The sequence below is a fragment of the Nicotiana tomentosiformis genome, chromosome 10 (genome assembly GCF_000390325.3).
Source record: "Nicotiana tomentosiformis chromosome 10, ASM39032v3, whole genome shotgun sequence".
Taxonomy (NCBI): Eukaryota; Viridiplantae; Streptophyta; class Magnoliopsida; order Solanales; family Solanaceae; genus Nicotiana; species Nicotiana tomentosiformis.
The window spans coordinates 53994121-54018049 of NC_090821.1; the positions used below are offsets into that span (position 1 = coordinate 53994121).

Sequence of the window (23929 nt, forward strand, 5' to 3'; positions counted from 1 at the left end):
GGGAGCCTAGTGAGCATAACAAATAGACTAGTGGGTATAGTATACAATGGTTGACAAACAATCACATGGGAAGGCTTAACATGCTGAGCATCAATCATAATACCAAAGTTCAAAAATATTGCCAAAATTAACAGGATAGTTAGGCATCAAAACTTAGACTAGTTAAACATATATAAAGAAAAGTCCATGTACTGAAGTCTTTAGGCAATATTTGAGGAACACAAACTTGAACAAATACATTATGCTTTACAAGTAGCAAGGAAACATGTCATTTTTGGTTCAGAAGTTCAAGAAATACTAGCATTTAAAAGTTACATGCATAGATCAACCATAAAGAAATTAACAAAATGTACAGGAATGACACAATAGGAAATAATACATTAGGACAGATTTTGGGTGTGAACTAATCTATCACAAGAATCTGAAATAAGCGGGGAGATGAACTCATGACAAGTAGCAGAATAGCATTCAGCCATACACAAACATTCTAAGCTAGGCAGGCTTAAGACAGTACAAAACTTAGAGCTTTAGGCAAGTTCTGATGCTAGAAAACATAAGGCTACTGGATAACTTCAAAGCAAAGAGGACCATAAACATAGTAGCATATTGGTTCATTGAAATTTGAGTGACATAGATATACAGAGCATGAACACAAGCACAGAAAAAATTAAAATTGTGAGAGTCAAAGGTACTTACTAGTTACAAATTAATGAGCAAACAAATGAGAAGAGCAATTTCCAGAGATAATTCGATTAACATTAACAAAGAGCAGTAGAATTCCCAAAATCTCAGTGCGTCAGAGTTCCCAAGGGTTTCGAATGAACTCCAGGTAGTGCTCGCACTGAGGAAGAACACAATCGAATTCGAATGGCCTTGGCTTTCAGCCGGCCAAGGTCTCAGATTTCAGAATATAACAAGTGAGAATGAAAGAAACAATAGTGACTAAAGTCTCCCCAAAAGGGAATTGGGAGGGGTTTATATAGCATCAAAATTAAGTACCCAACAAGGAAAGATAGTAAATTAAATACAAATAATGAAAGCTACAAAATGCGGGAAGCCCTAGTTTAGACGAAGAACAAAAATGGCAAAAATTCTCACTGGATCGGAGCCATGAGGCCTGGTAGTAGGTGTATATAGACGAAATATCGTCTAAATCGCGAAGTTCTAGAGATGGTTACTTGATTTAGGACTGTATACTTGCCAAAGATAGGAAAATATTATGTGATACCAATACCATGTAAATAACAGAGAGATCGAACATATATAGAAGGAAAATTGTAGGGAGATTCCATATTAGAACTGGAATTGGGGAAGATTTGTAAAGGATCAAGGAATAGGCGGGGCGGGTCGTTCAACGGGTCGCGACCGAGTTATTTTAAAAAGGGTCATTTGGTTTGGGCTGGGGTGTTATTGGGCTAAGGTGTGGGTATTTGGGCTATTGAATTGGTCCGGAATTGGCTCCAAATTTGGGCTATAAATTAAATGCACGAAATTATTTAAAAAAAATAATTAATAAGTAATAAAATATTACTTATGCAATAAAAATGATTGAAAATAATAGCTTAACATTGTAAAAAATATAAAAATATTATTTTAGCATGAATAATGTAATAATTATAATTATACAAAATATATAAGCTATTGTTGCAAAATTATGTAAATAACTTAAAATACAAATGTAATTATGTGAAATAAAGTAAAAAATATTATAAAATATATACGTGGGTGTAAATAATAAATTTGGATGATTTAGTCATCACAAAATAATTTGAAGGGATAATTAATAAATATTTGAATAATTTAAATACAGGAAAATCAATTTTAAAGCTTTAAAAATTATAGAAAAATTGTAGAAAATACTTATACGACTCTTATGAATTAAATAATGATGCAAAATGTTATTTGGAAAGTATATATACTATTTGAAAAAATATGAGGGCAAAATTGGGTATCAACAGCTACACCTCTTTACCGGGGAAGGATGAAAGAGTTGTCGGGTAAAGAAAATGATGACCAATTTTGTCCGAAGTGAGTGAAGAATGATGTACTTTGAAAAACTGGGGGCCGAACCCTGGTTCTTGAGTTGCCTACATATCTCTGGTTTTACAGGAATCAGGCAGTGTATAGTTTTGGATCCAACGACGAACAAAACCGATGGAGTTGTTATATGAGTGTTCGTATGTTTCGAAAAGGTTCTTTTTTGGGTAGGATAGTGTTGTAAGTAACGGATAATTTTAAGTGGAGTCATGAATGCGAGTTTGGACGTTACGGGTGTATCATAAGGCAAATGTTTGATTGGTTATAGAGTAAAAGGTAGTCAATTACTGGTCGTCGATTACGTTTGAAGGTAGTCAAAGGATGTGAACGTTGTGAATGGAAATCAGAGCAAAGATTGCTCCTGTTTATAGAACGGTTACCTTCCAAGTTACCTGCAAAACTTAAAACACAGTGCGTGCGAATATATATAGGTTATTGTAAAAATTTAAACATGATGCAAATTCCCTTTGGACCATGAAGGTTGTCTTTGGACAATGATGATGATGTCCTTAGACCATGGCGTCCTGGGCCATGAAGCGTATGATAAGGGATTCACAGGCCATGAAATGGTGTCCTTAAATTATGAGGATGATGCCTCTGGACTATGACGCCTTTGGATAATGATGTGTAGTTTCGAGGGATCCTTAAGCCATGGAATGGTGTCTTCAGGCTATGAGGATAGTGCCTTTGGACTATGACGACTTCGGATAATATGGCGGTGTTTCAACCCATGAAATGCAAAGATGTAGCAATATCTATCATTTGATAGAGGAAACAGGTGATGCTTAGTCATATACGAGGACGAGATAAGACAAGGCTTAGTCTTGTATGAGATGAGGCCAATGCTTAGCCCTATACGAAGAAAGGATATAGTGTTTAGCCCTATGCAGTGTAGCGGAGATAGTGTTTAGTCTCATGTAAAGAGAGGCAATGTTTAGTCTTATGCGAGGTGAGGGAAGTGCCTAGCCCTATGCAAAGAGTGGAGACAATGCTTAGTTTCATGCAAGAAAAGGTGACAGTGCTTAGTCTCTAGCAAGGAAAGGCAATGCTTAGCCTTATGCGATAATGGAGGCAATGCTTAGCCTCATACAAGGAAAGGAGACAATGCGTAGTCTCTGGCAAGGAAAGGCAATGCTTAGCTTTATGCAATAATGGAGGCAATGCTTAGCCTCATGCAAGGAATGGAGACAATGTTTTGCCTTATGCGAAGAAAGGCGATGCTTAGCCTTATGCAAGGTGAGGGCAGTGCCTAGCCCTATGAAAGGAGTGGAGTCAATGCTTAGTCTCATGTAAGAAGAGGCAATATTTAGCCTTATTCAATAATGGAGGCAATTCTTAGCCTAGTGCAATAATGGAGGCTATGCTTTGCCTCATTCAAGGAGTGGAGACAGTGTTTAGTCTGATGCAAAGAAAGGCAATGCTTAGCCTTATGCAATGAATGGAGACAATGCTTAGTCTCATGCAAGGAAGTCATTGTTTAGCCTTGTGCGATGATGAGGATAGTGCTTATCCCTATGCAAGAAAAGCAACGAATAGCTGTGAGAGAGTAAAGTATTTCTTAGCTTGACGTGTTTGCTTTTGGCAACTTTGTCATTCTGAAGATAGCGATTTTGCTGTGTGTACATATTTGCGAATATTCTTGTTATGTTTATTGTGTCTGCATTTAAAGAAAATTTGTGAGTTTTGTAGGGGAATAGTTGGTTCGTGCTCTAGATTTTCTTGCTTTGCCTTTTGCTTTGAGACCCTGCTTGAGTTACCCTGGGTAGCGTTTGGCTGCCATAGAAACAAATTTTCGAAAAACATGCATGCATTCGACAAATTATTATTTTCAGAAATGTAGTTGTTTGAAATGCGCGGGATCAAATAATTTGGATGTACTGATGACTATGACGCATTTCGAGACATCACAACCTCCTTGCTTTAGAATTTTAAGGGTCCTCCTCAAAATTCTACCCCAGTTTAAGTGCATACTTCTGACAACACATTCCTTGGCTGTTCCAAACGTGATGAAATCAGATAGACTCGCGATCTTGCCCCAGTTTCTGATCATGGGAGAAATGAATATTTTATTAGGATGTGACCAAACCCACAGGGCTGCCTACGTATCCCCTCTTAAATGGGAATCAGGTCAAGCGTAGTTCATTTACATCAAATAGAAAATGCAAACAATCTTAAACATAGTATCTCTTGACTATGTCTGAATTGATAGGTTTCGGCCAAATTTCTCTGTCCATTTCTGCAAGTATAAGTGCTCCTCCTTTCAATACCGGGTGAACCATGTGAGGGCCCTGCCAGTTGGGTGAGAACTTCCCCTTGGATTCATCTTGGTGCGGGAAGATTTGCTTTAGCACCAATTGCCCTGGTGCGAATTGCCTTGGCCCGACCTTTTTATTGAAAGCTCTCACCATTCTGTTCTAGTAGAGTTGACCGTGGCACACCACATTCATTCTTTTTCTATCAATAAGAGCTAGTTGTTCATACCGTCTTCGTACCCATTCTGCATCGTTGAGCTCAGCTTCTTGTATGATTCTTAAAGAAGGAATTTCCACTTCGGCGGGAATAACGGCTTCAGTACCATAAACCAGTAGGTAGGGAGTTGCCCCAGTTGATGTGCGGACTGTGGTACGATATCCAAGTAAAGATAATGGCAGCTTCTCATGCCATTGTTTGTAATTGTCTACCATTTTTCTCAATATCTTCTTGATGTTCTTGTTGGCGGCTTCTACGGCTCCATTCATTTGAGGCTTGTATGATGTGGAGTTCCTATGCTTGATCTTGAATGTTTCACATATGGCTTTCATCAAATCACTATTGATATTGGCGGCATTGTGAGTAATGATTTACTTTGGTACTCCAAATCGACAAACAATGCGGTCCTGAACAAAATCTGCTATAACCTTCTTAGTTATAGCATTATAAGATGCAACTTCAACCCATTTTGTGAAGTAGTCTATGGCCACCAGAATGAACCTATGCCCATTTGAAGTAGCTAGTTCGATTGGGCTGATGACATCCACACCCCAAGCGGAGAAAGGACAGGGTGAACTTGTTGCATTGAGTTCATTTGGTGGTATTCGTATCATGTCAGCATGTATCTGGCATTGGTGACACTTCTGAACATACCTGATGCAGTCTGTTTTCATAGTCATCCAGAAATACCCTGTTCTTAGTATCTTCTTGGCTAAGATAAAACCATTAATGTGCGGTCCGCAGGTTCCGGCATGTATTTCCTCGAGCAATCTGGATGCCTTATTGGCATCGACACACCATAGTAATCCCAGGTCAGGAGTCATTTTATACAGAATTCCTCCGCTTTGAAAGAAATGGTTGGCTAATCTTCGAAGCGTGCGCTTCTGGATATGGGTAGCAATCTCTAGGTATTCTCCCTTTTCCAGGTATTTCTTGATATCATGGAACCACGCATTTGCGAACTCATTTTGGATACTCGGAACATGTTTGAATTCTATCTTTGTGAACCTCTTGGTCAGCTCTTCTACACAGTGAAAATATGGCAATATTTTGTTGTTCTTCGAAGCCCATTCCCCCAGGACCTGGTGTACCAAAAAATCTGAATCTCCGATTACAAGCAACTCTTAAATGTTCATGTCAATGGCCAACCTAAGTTCCAAGATGCAGGCCTCATACTCCGCCATATTATTGGTGCATGAAAACCTGAGTTTTGTGGATACCGAATAGTGTTGGCCAGTTTCTAATACTAAGACAGCTCCGATACCTACCCCTTTGAAGTTTGCTGCTCCGTCGAAGAACATCTTCCAACCATCATATGCCTCGGTGATATCTTGTCCTACAAATAATACCTCCTCATCGGGAAATTACGTTTTCAATGGTTCGTATTTTCCGTCTATGGGATTTTCTGCCAGATGATCCGCCAATGCTTGCCCCTTGACTCCCTTCTGAGTCACATAGATGACATCGAACTCACTCAATAATATTTGCCATTTTGCTAACTTACCCGTAGGCATGGGTTTATGAAAGATATATTTTAGCGGATCCATCCCTGATATGAGATATGTAGTATATGCACAGAACTAATGCCTCAACTTTTAAGCTATCCATGTCAAACCACAACAGGTGCGTTCCAGAAAAGTGTATTAGGCTTCATAAGGCATGAATTTCTTGCTCAGATAATATATCGCCTGCTCCTTTCTTCCAGTTTCATCACATTATCCCAAAATGCAACCAAAAGCCCCATCTAATACGGACAAATAAAGCAGCAGAGGTCTTCCCGGTTTTGGCAGCACCAGAACGGGCGGTTTAGATAAATACTCCTTGATTTTGTCGAACGCCTTCTGGCATTCTTTAGTCCAGCTTGTTGCAGCATCTTTCCTCACCATTCTGAAGATTGGCTCACATATCATGGTTGATTGTGCTATGAAGCGGTTGATGTAATTGAGGCACCCTAAAAAACTCATCACATCTTTCTTATTCTTCGGAGGAGGCAAGTCTTAGATAGCTTTGACTTTTGATGGGTCTAACTCAATCCCTCGGCGATTGACGATGAATCCTAACAACTTTCCAGCAGGGACTCTGAAGGCACATTTTACAGGATTCAACTTCAAATTATATTTTCGAAGCCGATCAAAATATTTCTTCATGTCTGCTATGTGATCCAAACTCCTTTTAGATTTTATGATAACGTCATCCACGTACACCTCTATTTCCTTATGTATCATGTCGTAGAAGATGGTTTTCATGGCTCTCATATAGGTGGCTCGAACGTTCTTTAGACCAAACGACATCATCTTGTAACAGTATATCCCCCATGGTGTGATGAAGGCTGTCTTTTCAGCATCCTCTTCATCCATCCAGATCTGATGGAATCCTACGAAGAAATCCACAAAGGATTGGAGCTCATGCTTGGCACAATTGTCAATCAGTATGTGTATGTTGGGCAACGGGAAATCATCTTTGGGACTTTCTCTGATCAGATCTCGATAATCGACACATACTCTAACTTTCCCATTTTTCTTCGAACTGGCATAATGTTGGCCAACCAAGTCGGATATTCGACCACTCGGAGAACCTTGGCTTTGTTTGCTTGGTAACCTCTTCTTTTATCTTCAAACTCATATCCGACTTGAACTTTCCGAGCTTCTGCTTTACTGGTGGACACATGGGATTAGTGGGTAGCTTGTGAGCTACTATGGATGTGCTTAAACTAGTCATATCGACGTAGGACCATGAAAGAAATACCTTCATACCCTTTTAGGAATCTGATGTACTCTTCCTTCTCTAACTGTGATAGATGAATACTTATCCGTGTTTCCTTGACCGTTTTGGAATCCCCTAAGTTAATGGCCTTAGTTTCCTCCAAATTAGACTTTGGTTTATTTTCAAATTTTTCTACTTCTCCGATGCTTTCCTCGGGTATTATATTATCTTCCAGATCCTCTGAATCACTATCCTTATATTGCATTGTCTCATTACGCGTCACAGTCGTAGGTTCATCCGGATAGGTAATAATAATGCTGAAAAAAAATGTAAAAATAATAATAAATACGAAAGCAGTAATGCATTAATAAAATCTTAAAATTGTCAACAAGTGCAGCTCGATGGCTCGAGCAATTATTTCAAACAAAATCCTGAAAAATGTCTTAAATGCTCAAAACTATTTTTTCATGCATATTTTGCTAGGCTACCCAGGAACTCGACGGGCCCGGGATGGTGTAGCGGTCCAGTTCTTGAGAACAACTCATTTCTCCATGGTTTGAATGGTAAGGTCTTCCTCTTCCTCAACTATTGCACTGCAGTCCATATCTTCTTCATCTAGAAACAGCTTCCTCATGCCAGCTAAAACATCATCTTCCTCAGAACCCCAAATCATGTCAACTTGATGGAATGTCTGGTGCAGAGGTAGTACTGGTTGTTCCAATGGATAATAAGGAGCACCCTACGATGGTGACCAATTCTGGTATTCCTGCCATGTGTATTCATATCTAAGCCCAAAAGTCGTGCCATGATGTTGTGGTTGTACAGGTTTGGTGATCCCTTGAAGTTTTTTGCCGAGACCCTTGCCGGGTTCATACCCTGTCCATAGCAGTATGCTTTCTATCTTGTTTCTCTGTCATCAGTCCTTTTAATTGTGTTGACTCGTTCAATTCGATGGTATGTTTCTCCACCCAACTTCTTTCTGTTTTCGATGACCGGCACAATCTGATTGGGGTAGATGGGGTTACTTCCATCTCCATGGATGATCACCTCCAGATGATTCCACTCAAACTTCATAGCCTGATGCAAAGTCGAAGCCACTACCTCGACGGCATGTATCTAGGGTCATCCCAACAATAGATTGTAGGTAGTAGATATGTTTAACACTTGGAACTCGACATCAAACCAAGTCGGGCCCATCTATAGACTAAGGTTGATTTCTCCAATGGTTGCTCTCTGAGATCCATCAAACTCCTTCACATTCATGCTTCCCATCCGTATCTCATACAGGCCTTTACCCAGTTTCTTTAGGGTAGTCAGTGGGCATATGTTGAGACTTGAACCTCCATCTATCAAGACCCTGGCGATGAACTTATCCTCAATTTTCACCATGATGTTTAGCGCCCTGTTGTGACTCAGCCCTTCTGGTGGTAATTCATCTTCATGAAAAGTGATTTTGTGGCTCTCCAATACCCGTCTGACCATGTTAGCCATCTCCCTACTAGTGATGTTGGTGGGTACATAAGCCTCACTCAACACCTTCATTAAAGCATTCCTATGTGTGTCTGAGTTTTGCAGTAGTGATAAGACGGATATCTGAGCGGGAGTCTTGTTCAAGTGGTCAACAATGGAGTACTCCCTCTCTTGTACCTTTCTCCAAAGGTCATCAGGGCCGGTCTCGACAACAGACGTCTTAGGTGCAACTTCCTTGCTTGTTCCTCCCAGATTCTCAGGTGTATAAAATCTACTAGTTCTAGTCATACCTTGTGCCACACATGTTTCCTCTATTTTTGCTTTTCCCTTTATTCTTACTCCCACAACATAGTCTCATGGGATGGCATCAGACTTGTAAGATGGTGTGGGAGCTACCATCGCAGTGAAGGGTGTAGCTATCTTGACTTCAAATGGTGCCTGGTCTGTACCACAACTGGTGTGAGGATGACCAGAGATGTTTTAGGAGCATCTCCCTCTCAAATGAGTCCGATGGACCCTTCTTGATCCCATTCTTCATCAATTTCTATCACATTCACCCCTTTACCTCTATGATCTGGGAGAGGATTGTTACGAACATTTGGTGCAGCTTCTTTGGCCTGTATGACCTTAATGTCGATTAGTGTCTGAATCTTGTCTTTCAACGTGCGACACTCATCGATGGTATAACCCTTCATGCCTGAATGATAGGCACATATTTTGTTGGGGTTAGTCTCTCGTACAGTTGGTCTATGGGTTCAACAATTGGGGTGTATTGTCTAGGCGATCTTCGGTCAAAATTTGGTCGTGGATTTTGGTAATTTTGACGGTGGGTGGTGGTGAATTGTAATATGCTGGTTGAGTATTATAGTCATGGTAGGTGGTAGCGGGTTGTTGGTATTTAGGGGGTGAGGGTTTGTATGTGGGTAGAGGTGTTTGGTATGTGAGAGGAGACTTAGGACCCTGGGCTACCATCACGACACCTACTTCTTTCTTCTTTGAAATACCTTCTGATTGCAAAGATTTATTCGTGGCATGTAGTTCCTCGAAAATGGCCACCATCTCATTCTTAATCCCTTCTTCTATTTTTTCTCCTAACTTGATGATGTTAGAGAACTTGTGATTTTGAATAACCATTATCCTTTCATAATACTACGGGTCTTGAGCCCTGACAAAGAACTTGATCATTTGTTCTGCTTCAAGTGCTGGCCTTACTTTCGCGGCCTCTGATCTCCAACGAGTAGCATATTCACGGAAGGTTTCTGTCGACTTCTTCTTGAGGTTTTGAATGTAGAAAACGTCTGTCACATTTTCCGTGTTGAACCTGAATCTATCCATGAAGTCTGACGCCATACTTACCCAACTAACCCACTTCTTTGGGTTTTGACTCATGTACCAAGACAAGTCATCTCCCATAAGGCTTCGCATGAACAGTTTCATGTAGATTTGTTCGTTCTTGCCCACTCCTACAAGCTTGTCACAATACGTTCTTAGATGTACTTTCGGATCGCCAGTTCTATCAAACAATTCAAACTTGGGAGGTTTGTAACCCCCCGGCAGTTCCATATCCGGCTGAATACACAGGTTCTCATAGTTTAGACCTTCAACACCTTTACCACCCTCGACACTTTGAACTCTACCAGTAAGCTTCTTGAGTTCCTCCACCATGTTCTTAATGAACATGTCCTTCTCAGTTGATTAGGGTATGTATAGGGTTTGCTGCGGGGTGTGAGGTAAAGTTTCCACATATATTGGATTCCTTTGATGGATTCCTGGCACTTGGGTATAAGGGTGGTCATTGGTTGATTTTTGGGGATTGAGAGTAGGTTGTGGCGCATTCTGGGTAGTGTGATAAGTAGTGGTTTGTGGGTATTGAGTTGGATGATGGTGTTGTTGTTGAGGAGTCGGTGCTGGTGGTGGGTTAAGGCTCTAGGGAGGTGCGGGATACTGGTGTGGTGCGAGAGGATTTGGTAGAAGGTTTTGGTTTTGTGTGTTTTCCGGTGGTGTTTGGTTCTGGTTAGTCGGGTTTTGCTGGTTAATGTCGGGGACATTGAGAGTAAGGGAGAGGTTTGCGACATTTCAGACCTGCTCAAGCTCACCTTGTAGTTCCAGGATTTTCTATTCCAGACGTAAGACCAACTCATTTTGTGCCGGAGTACTTCGGCCATCTGAAGTTTCAACATTTTCCACCATGGTGGCATTGTCTTTCCTGATACCACTCAAATCATCCATTTCCCTTTCCCTTTGATTTTGCCTTTAGGATCGCTTGGTGGAGGAGGAGGTGAAGGACCTTTGGATCTAGTGTGATATGCTGATGATGCCAATATACACGAACCAACCTTTGGGAATGGGACTAATCAAAAGAAAAGAAAAGAAAAAGCAAAAGGTAACCAAGTTAGTAAGGTGAAACAAAAGAGCATATTAGACAAAGTCATGCAATGATTCGCATCCTAATTTGGGGAACTCATTGTGCCTGATGTAGGCCTAAGCGACACATAGACTTGGAGAAAATAGATGCCAACATTTGTGTCATTTCATTAATGCAAAAAAATGAGTCAAACCTTTGCTAAATCGATAATAAAAATTACTAATGGCATTTAGCCTTATTACAATCGAAATCTAAAGCTAAGCTAGAAAATAGTAAAGAACATCATTTCCTAATCTACTTGGTCCCTGAAGGACCTTCTCCGTGCTTGTCTCTTTTGACCCCATCAATCAGGTTTCCCAGATCGCGCATATCCAACAGTAGGTAAGCGTTTGCTAGATATCCTCCTTCACTGCCATCCGTGTCTTGACAATCTGAGAGTCTCTTTCTCATCTTTCCTTCGAGCTTCATCGACCCTTGTTCCAAGTATTCCAATATTTTTGTTGACTTGGTGGCAATCTCCTTCCATTCTATTATCGCTTCCATGTTCACTTTGTGTTGTTCCAGATGTTTAGCTTCAGACTCGAACACCCTTTTGCGTAGCCTTCTATACTTAACCTATGCTTCAGCTACTTCATCTATGACCCTATCCTTCAGATTGACTCCCGACTAAACGTCTCCTACTACGTCATCCTCCAACCATAATAGATAGTAGTACATATGACCGACGTGATACCTGTCTGGCTCAATGGTTTATTTTTCCACAATGACGTCTCATTTGAAATCTGCCTTGTACTGGACCATGTTGGAAACCTGAGGTATGACCTATTTTCTCCCCGCTTACCTCATTACCCTTATGGGAGCATAAGGTTAGATGCCTCGCAACCTGATTAGTACCAGATGAGTAGTCACTCTTGACCTAATGATGAACTCAGTGCTAGGAAACCACTCAAACATCCAATGTACCTGCTCGTCCGTCAGATTGCTGAAGAAACGCACCCAACTTACTGCATTTCCTGGTTGTGCAAACCTGTCTGGGATAAACGTCATTTTCTTTGGGTAATGGTAAGCTATGTAGTCATTCAAAGGTCGTCACAGAAGCTGTTGAAGATATTCTCCTCTCTGAAAGTGTTCTAGCAGCCAGACTTATAGTAACAAATTACAACCCTCAAAGTGTCCAAATCCCTGCTTGCACCGATCTAGAGTGCGGTACATCTCGGCTAAGATCATAGGGACGGTAGTATAAGTTTGTCCCTCGATACCCTCCATCAAAGTCCTGCAACCATGGCTAAGAGAGTATGAATCCTTCCGCCTTTCATTGAAAATATCAAAACCCCAAGAAGCAGACGACGAACACATAAACCCGGCGGTGCGTCCAACCCAAGGAAGTAATGGCAAGTTCATCATGATGAAGACGATATGACTTGCTATGCCCATAACACTCGTAAAGAAATTTAAAATGGATGTATGATTTCTTTAAACAGAGCAGCTCATCATTTTTTTTAAACCCAACATCCTTAGGAAACCACAGGGGGTGCGATTCTCTGGTACTAGTAATCCCGGACTATCCCATGGTAACTTGGCGAAGCCTCCTATTTCCTCTAGGAGAGGAGTCATTTCTATATTGCCAAATCAAAAAATGGCTATTTTCTCGTCCCAGAATATGGTAGCGGCCTCAATCAATGCCCTATTTGGTCGAACGTTTAGCAAGGATGGCAGGTCACCAAGTACTCTTCTCACATTATACTTATCGCAAGGTGCAATGTCTTTCCACCAGTCAAGTAGCAACGGTGGGATGTTTTGGACCATACCAAACCTGGGGACTTCATGCTTCATTTTCTGCAAGCCAACAAAGGTTAGACCTTTCCCCCTCCGGATTTGACTACTTATGCAATAATGATCAACACGTTGGCATAATTTCTCCAAGTAATGCACATAATATGATAGTGTCAATTGGGATTGTGGAAATCCCGTTGGACTTTGGACAAAGTTTATCTTAGCAGGTTGTTACTTTGATAACGCTCCAGCCCATACTAGGTTTAGCATAATACATGTACATTTCAAGTTGGAGTAGGGTTTCTAGAATGGTCTAGACTGGTACTCCATGTTGGGATTAAAGATTGGTGAATGAAAAATAGAGGGAAGAAAGTGGAGGGAAAGTGAGCTCCCTTTTACTTTGGAAAGAGCAAAGTGTTCCTCATTAATGATGGAAAGAAGAGTGAATATGCTTATATTGAGAAAACACTTCTCGTAGTATTAAATGGGTTGGAAAGAAAGTAAGCCTCGCACCGCCGTCATCGTCGCTCGCTCGGCTCGGCTTCGGCTTCGGTTTCAGATTCAGATTTGGATTTGGTCAACGATTGATTGATTAATCTTTTTGGATAAAATTTCATTCAATTATTTAATTAATTAATGAAAATTCAACCCGGAATAACCCAGGACCCGTGACGCGACCCGGTCCGGTTCGTTTTCTCTCCTGGGTTATTTTAAATCAGTTTTTCCGCAATATTTCAAATAGAAATATTCCCACCTGATCCAACAGTCATTCCTGATTCTGAAAGGTTGCAAACCTTTTCAGAAACAGTGCCAGAAAATCTATAAATATGCTTTGAATCTCAGAATCTTTTCTTACGAAATTTTCTGCTGTTCTTCTTCTTCTTTTGCACAAAATCTTCAGTGTGTTTTACAGCCTTCGAGTGGTTCGCTGATAAGTGCATTTTGCTAGATTTTAAGTATATAATTATCGTTGTAAAAGCATAAAAATTATCAAATCTTTTCCGTATATTTAACTAAATAATGCAGGAAAGAGTGCGAAAGTAGTGGTGCAAGGTCAAGGAAGAAATACAACAAAGTAAAAAGCAAGAAGCAGAAAGTGTCAAGAAAAGAAAATGGAAGATATTCTGCAACAAAATTACAAAAGGCCAAAAACTCTTTTCAACCAAAACCCGTTTCCAACAAAGCAAAACGGTTACCAATAAGTTAACTCATGGCTATAAAATGGACATTGCCAATTATTGTAGAAGTAACTTTGGAGATTTGAAATCATTCCTCTTGTAAAGTTTATTTCAGTTTTTAATCGTCTTCGTAGATCACGGTGGTGGCTACATTTTCATTTTAGTTCTAAGTAAATTTCAAGGTTGGAAATTGCTCTAGTTCCTATTTTTAATTAAATAGGCGGAATTATTCTTATTGAATATTTCTTTCTTTTTTCTTATTTAATGGAAATGAATATTTTCATTAGCAGTACTAGCTCTAGTATGGAGTAATTATCTTATGTTGGGAGAATGATGGATCTTGATAATTCTATATAATAGTGAAAGTTTATTTTTCAGTTTCACTTGCTTGATTTGAAACTTTCAATTTATAATTTGATCAGCTTTTATAGTTAGATGTTATTTAATTTAGTCACACCTATTCACTTTGTACCACAAACTAACATGTTATTCATTTTGTAATCGAGAGAGGCGGAAGAGGTAATAAGGTTAATAGTGGTGTTGATAAGTGTTGACATTTATTTAATCATATCTATCTGTTTTGTGTTATAATTTGATTTTATACTAATTCTGAAATCGAAAGAGGCGAATAGTTTAAAATTCAAGTTATAAAAAGTAAGGTAACCGAAAGGGACTTACTTTGAAAAAGAGCATGTTTCAATTCAAGTATATATTTCTGGTTCTTTAATATTACTATCTTGATAATTAATTTGTATAACCGAGAGGAGTGCTGTTAATTATTCAATTTAAGTAATCATATATAAGTGTAATCGAGAGAGGCATTTATACATTGTGTGAGAAATAGAAACTGAAAAATAAATATATGCTTTATAATAGAATTATCAAGTAAAATCACGATCCCAACATCTTTATCAGATTTGTTAAAACCAAAAATACTTTTCTCTACTGTTTGTTTGTTCATTATTTGCTTGTTAACTCTCGACTCAACTTTTTCGATTCTCTCAAATAGTAATTAAAACAAGAACCATTTGTAGAATAGATAAATCAATGTCGGTGGGACCGACATATTTCTATACTATAATTTGACAGAGTACGAGTTTAAAATTCATATACGCTAGACACCCGTTAAATTTTTGGCACCGTTACCGGGGACTGGCAGACATCTACTTCAGATTAATTATTTTATTAGGGGTAGTTTGGTAGGAGGTATTAGAAAAAATAATACAAGCATTAGCTCTATGCATTACTAATACCTTGTTTGGTAAATGTTTTCAACCTGTGTATAACTAATACTTGTATTAGTTATACATTATACTTGGTATTATCCTATGTATAAGTAATGCATAGAAAACCATAACATTAGTAATACCAAGGCTACTAATGCATGTATTAGGTTGGTTAAAGACAAAATTATCCTTAAAGTCCCTTAAAGCTTGAGAATATGGAGGGCATTTTTGTAAACAACTATGTTTTAAAAAAAATTATGCAATGCATTATAATTTTAATACACCACACCAAACAGTAGATAAGGAATAATATCGTCATAACTAATGCTTGCATTACTAACCCATGCATTACTAATGCATGCATTACTAATATACCTTCTTCCGCACTTTTCTTATACACCCTACCAAACGACCCCTTACTAGTTTGAGAACATATTATTATAACTATTATTATTTTTTGTAGTATCGCTATCAACTTAATAGTATTGTAAATATTAGTATTATACTTAAACTATCATTTTTACCTTATATCATAATAATACTATTTTTTTTCTATTAGTAATATAACGTACTATTATTTGTTATCGTCTCTTTTATATTATATAATATTTATTATAATTATATAGTAATACTTATAACAGTAGCATTTCTTTTCTACAACTACCTTATTCTTTCATCGTTGTAATATCTTTACTATTGTTATTTATGGTTCCCACATGCTACTAATTAATTACTACTATTATTTTGATTTTACTTCTCATATTTTATTTTAGTACTATTCTTTTCTAGGAACTAAGTTAAAAAAAAGTTTTATTTTCTTTACTTTAAGAATTTCAGGTAGTTTATGACCCGTTCTTCTACAAAAGAGCTGGTGAGTTACGATCCTGAAGTTGAAAGATCTCTTCGATTATGCAGGAAAGGACAAGCATCTTCTTCTCAAAACATAACATGCAGCGGAATGGAGCATCAACTAGGTGATGACGACAACCCACAAGAAATCCCACCACAAGTCCACGTAGATGAGCAATTTGATGAATTGGTGCCAAGACCAGCAAATAAAATCCTAAGGGATTATGCTAGACCTGACCATTTCAACTGTGAATCTAGTGTTAGGAAACCGCCAATAGTAGCCAACAACTTTAAAATTAGGACCGGTCTTATTCAAACAATTCAACAATCTTGTATCTTTACGGTAGATTCAAGCGAAGATCCACATAGTCATTTGATTGATTTTCTGAAACTTGTTGAAACCACTATGTATAATGGAGTACCTCCTGAAGCTATCAAGTTAAGGCTATTTCCTTTTTCTTTAAAAGGAGATGCCAAGACTTGGTTGCGAAGTTTGCCTCAAGGGTCTATTACCACATGGGACCAGATGACTTAGAAATTTTTGAACAAATATTTTTCTCCTACTAAAACAACAAAGTTAAGACAAGATATATATAATTTTTTGCAAACTGACACTGAGTCGGTTTATCAAGCATGGGAAAAATTAAAAGTAATGCTGAGAAAATGTCCACATCATGATATTCCTGAACATATGCAGTTGTATATTTTTTATCACAGGTTAAAACCCTCTTCTAGAAATGTGATTGATGCAGATGCAGGAGATTCCGTAATGGGTAAAACTATAGAAGAAGCATTACAATTGTTGAATGAGATTTATGAGAATACCATCCAATGGCCATCTAAGCGTGTAATCATCAAGAAGGTTGCTATGGTAAATCAGGTAGATGCTCTAAATACATTGACACAATATATTGTTTCCTTGGCTCAAAAGTTTGAATATTTTCAGGTGAATACACAACAACCAAGCTAGACTGAGACTTGTGATATATGTGGAGGAAATTATTTGAACCATGAATGCCAAGCGATCAACCAAAGTGATGAACATGTTAATGTCATCAGTTACAAGTAGTACCCTTTTGAAATTTCAATGGCACAAAAACATCCAGGATTTCAATAGAGTAACCCAAATGGTGCCGAGAACTCTCAAAGTTTTCAAAAGCAACAGGTACAGGGTCCGTCGGGATACCAGAATCAAAGTCGTGGGCAAACGAATTTCAGACCTTATCAACAAGAAGCTCCATATCAGTAAAGGCCTCAACAAACTCATTCAAATCTTGATGATCTCTTGTACAAGTATATTATGTCACGACCCAAAATTCATAAACGTCGTGATGGCGCTGGACTCCACTGTCAGGCAAGCCAACACTAAATAGTTAATTAAATTCTCATTTTAATATTTTTAAAATCGTAAATTTACTTCAATTTATCTAGTAAAAGGTGAATTTATAGAATAAATAACAATATTTTCCAATTCCAATAGTGAACATCCCATAATCTTTCCAGAACCCGGTGTCACAAGTGCATGAGCTTTTTCTAAAAATTTAAAATAAAATACAATAACTGTCCGGAATAAAACTTGGACAGAAAAGAAAATACAATACTCCGAAGGAGACTCTGCTGGCTGTGGTGCGTCGTATAGAATGCAACTCACCTAAGTCCCCGTCATAATCGCGCCTCTACGCCCATAAGGCCGCTAAATATATGTGTACCTCATCAATATGTGCAGGAAGTGTAGCATGAGCACGTAAATCAACGTGTACCCAGTAAGTATCCCGCCTAACCCCGAAGAAGTAGTGACGAGGGGTCGACTTCGACACTTACTAGTGGTCCAATAATATCATATACAATAAAGAATTAAATGAATATGAGACAGTAAATATATGAAACAAATAAGTATAAAATACGTAGTATAATTTTCCTCTTTACAATTTACTCAAGCTCTCAACTAGCAAGTTCCCTCTGTAACCGGAGCATATGTATAAATATAGTGGATTTCATCAAAGAGGTTGTCATAATCCAAATCTGGGAAAAACCCTCAGATACACTGGCTTCTTGTCAAACGCTACGCACGATTCCATGAGGATAATACATATATAGAAAATGTTGAGGCGTACGGCCTGATCCAACATAAAAGTAAATTGTGCACTGCCGAGGGTTGAACGACGTGAACCATATATGCATCTATCAACCTGCCGAGGCGAACAGCCCGCTCCCATGAGAGTGTGGTAAATCAATCCTGCCGAGGCGAATGGCCCGATCCCATAAGAGTGGTAGAAGGAAATACCCCGCTCGCGAATCATACGTGCGACATGGTCAAATATAAATTTAACATTAAAATCATATCTCTTTCTTGATTCTTTTCAAAATAAGGGAAATCCAGCTTGTAGCTTTTGAGGAAATTACCCCGCTCGCGAAACATACATGCGAAGCGGTTACACATAGATTTCTTAAGCTATTAGCATTACTCAATCCTTTTCGAAATTAAGAAGTTCAAACGAACCCTTTTAAATCTTACGTTCTTTAATTTCAACTCCTTTCAAAAACATTTAATAAGCAAACTCAATCTCGCTCCCTCTCAAGGCAGACAATAAACATAAATCAATAACAATATCAACAAGGCATGATGTGAACCTAAAATTACCCGGACATAGGCATAGCCAGTAGCTACGTACGGACTTTCGTCACCTCGTGCGTACGTAGCCCCCACAAATAGAAGCACACAATAATTTAGTTTACCTATGGGGTTAATTCCCTCTTACAAGGTTAGAAATGAGACTTACCTTGCTCCAAAATTCCATAACCGGCTCCAACGCCATTCTAACACCTCAAACCGATGTCCAACGCTCCAAAACTAGCCAAGAAATGTGCAAACCAATGAAAATATACTCTAATACTCATAACAATTCAATTTACTATAATTTTCAATTCTGCTCGAAAAATCGGTAAAATCACCCTCGGGCCCACGTGCCCGGATTCCAAAATTTTTTGAAGATAAACATTACCCATAGCATTACGAACTAAAATATATAATTTGTTATCAATTCCTTACCAAAATTCGTGGTCAAATTTCAAAAGTACCAATTTCTAGGTTTTTATTCAAAATTCTAAATTTCTACAAATTTTCACGTCTAAATCCTTATATAAACCATGTATTTAACTTGCAATAGGTGGGAATCACTTACCTTGACATAGATGATAAAGATGGAGCTCCAAAATCGCTCCAAGACCAGCTCCCATGGAGGAAATGATGTGCAAATGAGCCAAAACCTCGATTTTAAAAGAACACTGCCCGGGTCTTTCCCCTTCGCGATCGCGGAAATCCACTCGCGATCGCGAAGGCCAATCAACACTGCCTAAAAGCTTCTCTTTCATGAACGCGATCCCCAGAACGCGATCGCACTGCTCAGTCCCTTCCTCTTTCGCGACCGCGAACCTCGCTATGCTGTCGCATAGAACAATCTTCACCAAATGGGCCGACCCCATTAACACAGCGCGTTCGCGATGGCCCCAGCGTGAACACGAACACGAAGAACCTCCAGCTCGACACTCCGCGAACGCGAACTATTATACGCGATCACGTATATTAAAAGTTCCACTAGCCCACTTAACCCTTCGTGATCGCGGCCCTTTCTTCGTGATCGTGGAACAGGAAACCAGATGCCCAGAAACCAGCAATTCCTCAAAGTTTAATATCCGTCCGAACTCGATCCGAGACATACCCGAGGCCCTCGGGACCTCAACCAATTATACCAACACGTCCCAAAACACATTACGAACTTAGTTGAGCCTTCAAATCACATCAAACAACAACGAAATCATGAATCGCACCCCAATTCAAACTTACTGAACTTTGAAATTTCAACTTCTATAATCGATGCCGAAACCTATCAAATCACGTCCGATTATTCTCAATTTTTTCACACACGTCATAATTGACATTAAGGACCTACTCCAACCCCGATATCAAAAAGTACACTTCCGGTCAAACTTTTCAAAAACCTTCAAATTTCTAGCTTTAGCCAAATGACTCCAAAATGACCTACGGACCTCCGAATCTACTTCCGGAGGTGCTCCCAATACCAGAATCACCATACGGAGCTATTCCCAGACTAGGAATCCTAAACGGACATTGATAACATTGAAATGTATTTCAACCCAAATTTATGAAATTCTTCCAAAATGCCAACTTCCACAATAGGCGTCGAAACGCTCCAGGGTCATCCAAAATCCGATCCGGACATACGCCCAAGTCCGAATTCATCATACGAACCCGTTGGAACCTTAAAAAATCCAACCTTAGTCAATTCTTCCAACTTAAATCTTCCGAAATGAAAATTTTCTTTTCAAATCAACTCTGAACTTCCAAAATTTCAGTTCCAACCACGCGTACCAGTCATAATACCTGAAGTGAAGTTACTCATGGCCTCAAATTGCAGAACGACATGCTAGAGCTCAAAACCACCGGTCGGGTAATTACATTCTCTCTCACTTAAACATACGTTCGTCCTCGAACGTGCTAAGAACTGCTCTGGGGGTTGTCCGAAATCACTATTTAATACCTCGTGCACCTACACGTGCTGCCACAACTCAGTTAAGCACAATAGCTCGATCCAGTCTGAAGATTCTCCCTTTTTACTTAGCCAAATAAACCTTAGAGTCCAATTCCAATATTCGGAATTCTCTACTAGGCATGTTCCCATTATACGAAGACCGTATCAATCACTACACGATGCACCGATAGATGATTGCATACCTTTGCTGAATTCACACTATGCACTACATAACTCACATGACCATAATAACATCCACTGATAATAATAGCCGAAATTCCACGAATCTGATGCTCAGAATGCATCTCATGACATATATAAGTCTTGTTCTTACTCTTGCAATACCGCCCCGACGGAAGAGATGTGTAGAAATTCATAGCCAATTGCAGAGTCAACAAATCATTGAATCTCACCCTTTGACTAGAATCATCACCCCATTATGAACCAAATAATGGTATTTACTCTTTAATATACTTCATATAATCCGCTCGTACTGATCCCAGATCCAAAAATCTCGTCTCAACCAGTATAAGCTGCTCAGGCAACAAGCCACCCCAGACATGACCAAACGTTTCATATGATGCCGCAATGTGCCAATAAGCTACAAACTCGAACGTGATACATAAGGAAAATGAATCTTTGGAAGGGACTACTCAACCCACACAACTAACTAGACAACCAAAAAGGTGTTATGAACCTTCCCCAGAAAATGGAAAACAAAACATACGAAAATAGATATAGGGGACTGTAATCAACATCCCACTATTGCGGCGTGCAATCCGATCCAAACAACATACCCGTGGCGGCGTGCCACCCGATCCACACATAAAATCTACATAAAGAGATACTTACCGAGCTAGAATTCTCATTACTACATAATACCCGAATATCGGCCACAAGCACGCTAAGTGCATAATACCATCCCTGGGGAGACATATAGCGCCATACGCTACAAAGCTCAAGCACAACTAAGGTGCGATATATGATTTGAATCTCGAGAGCCATCCTGCTCACATAACACTATAAGGAGCGCTATGCTGAAATGAACACATCTGGCTTGATATAGAGCCCATATTCATATTTCAATCCATCTACAGGCCTCAAGCCAATTCTGATCGCACCGTACTAGGCTAATAACCTTTCAAGGATCCATAATAACCCTTTTTCCCATAACACACAAGAACAACCATCATAATCGGAACAAACATCCACAGTCCACAACCAAGTGAACCGAGCGCCCTACAGGCATAAATTCTCGAATCAGCGATATTACCACCATCTTCATACTTGGTTTCAATCTTCACTCAATTAAGTGACTACGTTCCACTCTTACACAATCTTTCCATGGGACACGCTCCCATGACCTTCCGCACCAGGTAACAAGTATGCACATCCATACCACCGGTCACACATAAACTCTACATAAAGAGATACTTATCGAGCTAGAATTCTCATTACTACAAAATACCAGAATATCGGGCACAAGCACGCTAAGTGCATAATACCATCCCTGGGAGACAGATAGTGCCATATGCTACAAAGCTCAAGCACAACTAAGGTGCGATATATGATTTGAATCTCGATAGCCATCTTACTCACATAACACCATCGCTATGCGGAACCTCAACACATAAGAAATTTACCAAGTCGTTACATAACTCACACAGCACAATATAGTGTTACATGAAATAGCCGACGACAAAATGACATCCAACGTACGAATACTCCTCCATAAGGAGCGCTATGCTAAAATGAACACATCCGGCCAGATATAGAGCCCATATTCATATTTAAATCCATCTAGAGACCTCGAGCCAATTTTGATCGCACCGTACTAGGCTAATAACCTTTCAAGGATCCATAATAACCCTTTTTCCCATAAAACACAAGAACAACCATCATAACCGGAACAAACATCCACAGTCCACAACCAAGTGAACCGAGCGCCCTCCTGGCATAAATTCTCGAATCAACGATATTACCACCATCTTCATACTTGGTTTCAATCTTCACTCAATCAAGTGACTACGTTCCACTCTTACACAATCTTTTTGTGGGACACGCTCCCATGACCTTCCGCACCAGGTAACAAGTTTGCACATCCAAACCACCGGTCACACTAATGTTATAAAGCATATCAAGAATCCGCAATTAGTATGCAAAGCCTCTTACACAAGACACTGATCTCAGGTGATGCTGGAGACAATACCAGCTTATTCTAAACATCTAAATTTGTCCCCGCTCATCCGAGCTCTTGACATTCTTGTCGACACCAAACTGCAACATTGATCCTCAACTTCCGAATCCCATATCGATCACTGCACTTAGTCATGCCATTGCGCAAGAGTACAAGAATTTCATCTTAACTTCCGAACTACTAATAGGGTAAATACTTTATCACATAGAAACCTTTTACTTAACTCGTTCCAAGAGAACTATTGCAACACGTGACTGAATTCTCATATCCGCGAAAAATACCAATCTCAAGTAGTGGTCTAAACCACCATAACTCTTCCGGGATCCATCTACACATAACATTACATAATACTTGAATTACTCCAAATAAAATCAACTACGGCGGCCGTCTAGCCTCGCACGTACCGCCACTAATCACATGCATAACTTAATGTGCTGAAGGAACTAATCATTGCCGCCATCTTGCCAATTCAACCATCGTTAGATGACCCATCTTTTCCCAATTTATCCTTAACTTGCCTTAAAAATAATAATAGCTCCATTCATTACATCACGAACCTAAATCCGCACTCATCCCGAGTGACCTTATTTCATGAGGCCACGCTGTCCCAAACCTACGAACCATCTCATACCCTCCTTGTGCGGATATTCGCATCTTCAACTGGTACACCCATTCTGAAAATTCCTCTATGAGTCCGAAGTTATTTTCTCTCATTTCTCCAATACTACACCGCAGACCGAAGATAACATAGAACACTCCAAGCGCTTTTTCATAATTTGCAAAAGCTCGATACTCAACAATACTACTGGCTCGAAATCCTTATGTACCGCACTCTGAATTTTTGAACCTACTAGAACCATTGCTGCGAGTCACCCACTCTGACTTGGTCCCGAATGTAATCAACTCCAAGGCTCTGCTAGCACATGAACACTCTCTCAATAAGCACCCGACTGAATCACTTTCCTTGTACATCACATCTACACGAAACATAAACTTTGAGTCTTCCCAAAGCCTGAACATGAATTGATAAGGCCAATTATAGCACACATTCCTCAAATTCTTTTCCCAAATCACCACTGATGTTTTCTTTCCTTAGTCGCAATCACCCGCCA

At 39.4% G+C, this 23929-nt stretch overlaps 1 protein-coding gene, 1 non-coding gene and 1 pseudogene across 2 annotated transcripts; all 3 read right to left on the bottom strand.

Annotated features, from left to right (window-relative positions):
- Positions 1-4208: 4208 nt before the first annotated feature.
- Positions 4209-4838, bottom strand: LOC138900182 (uncharacterized; annotated as a pseudogene).
- Positions 4839-9828: 4990 nt separating this feature from the next.
- Positions 9829-10344, bottom strand: LOC138900183 (uncharacterized). Its single transcript, XM_070186897.1, has one exon. The coding sequence runs from the start codon at positions 10342-10344 to the stop codon at positions 9829-9831; it is 516 nt and encodes a 171-aa protein (XP_070042998.1).
- Positions 10345-16644: 6300 nt separating this feature from the next.
- LOC117273037 (small nucleolar RNA R71) lies at positions 16645-16751 on the bottom strand. The gene has a single exon (XR_004503009.1). It is a non-coding gene; the product is annotated as a small nucleolar RNA R71 (small nucleolar RNA).
- Positions 16752-23929: the final 7178 nt, after the last annotated feature.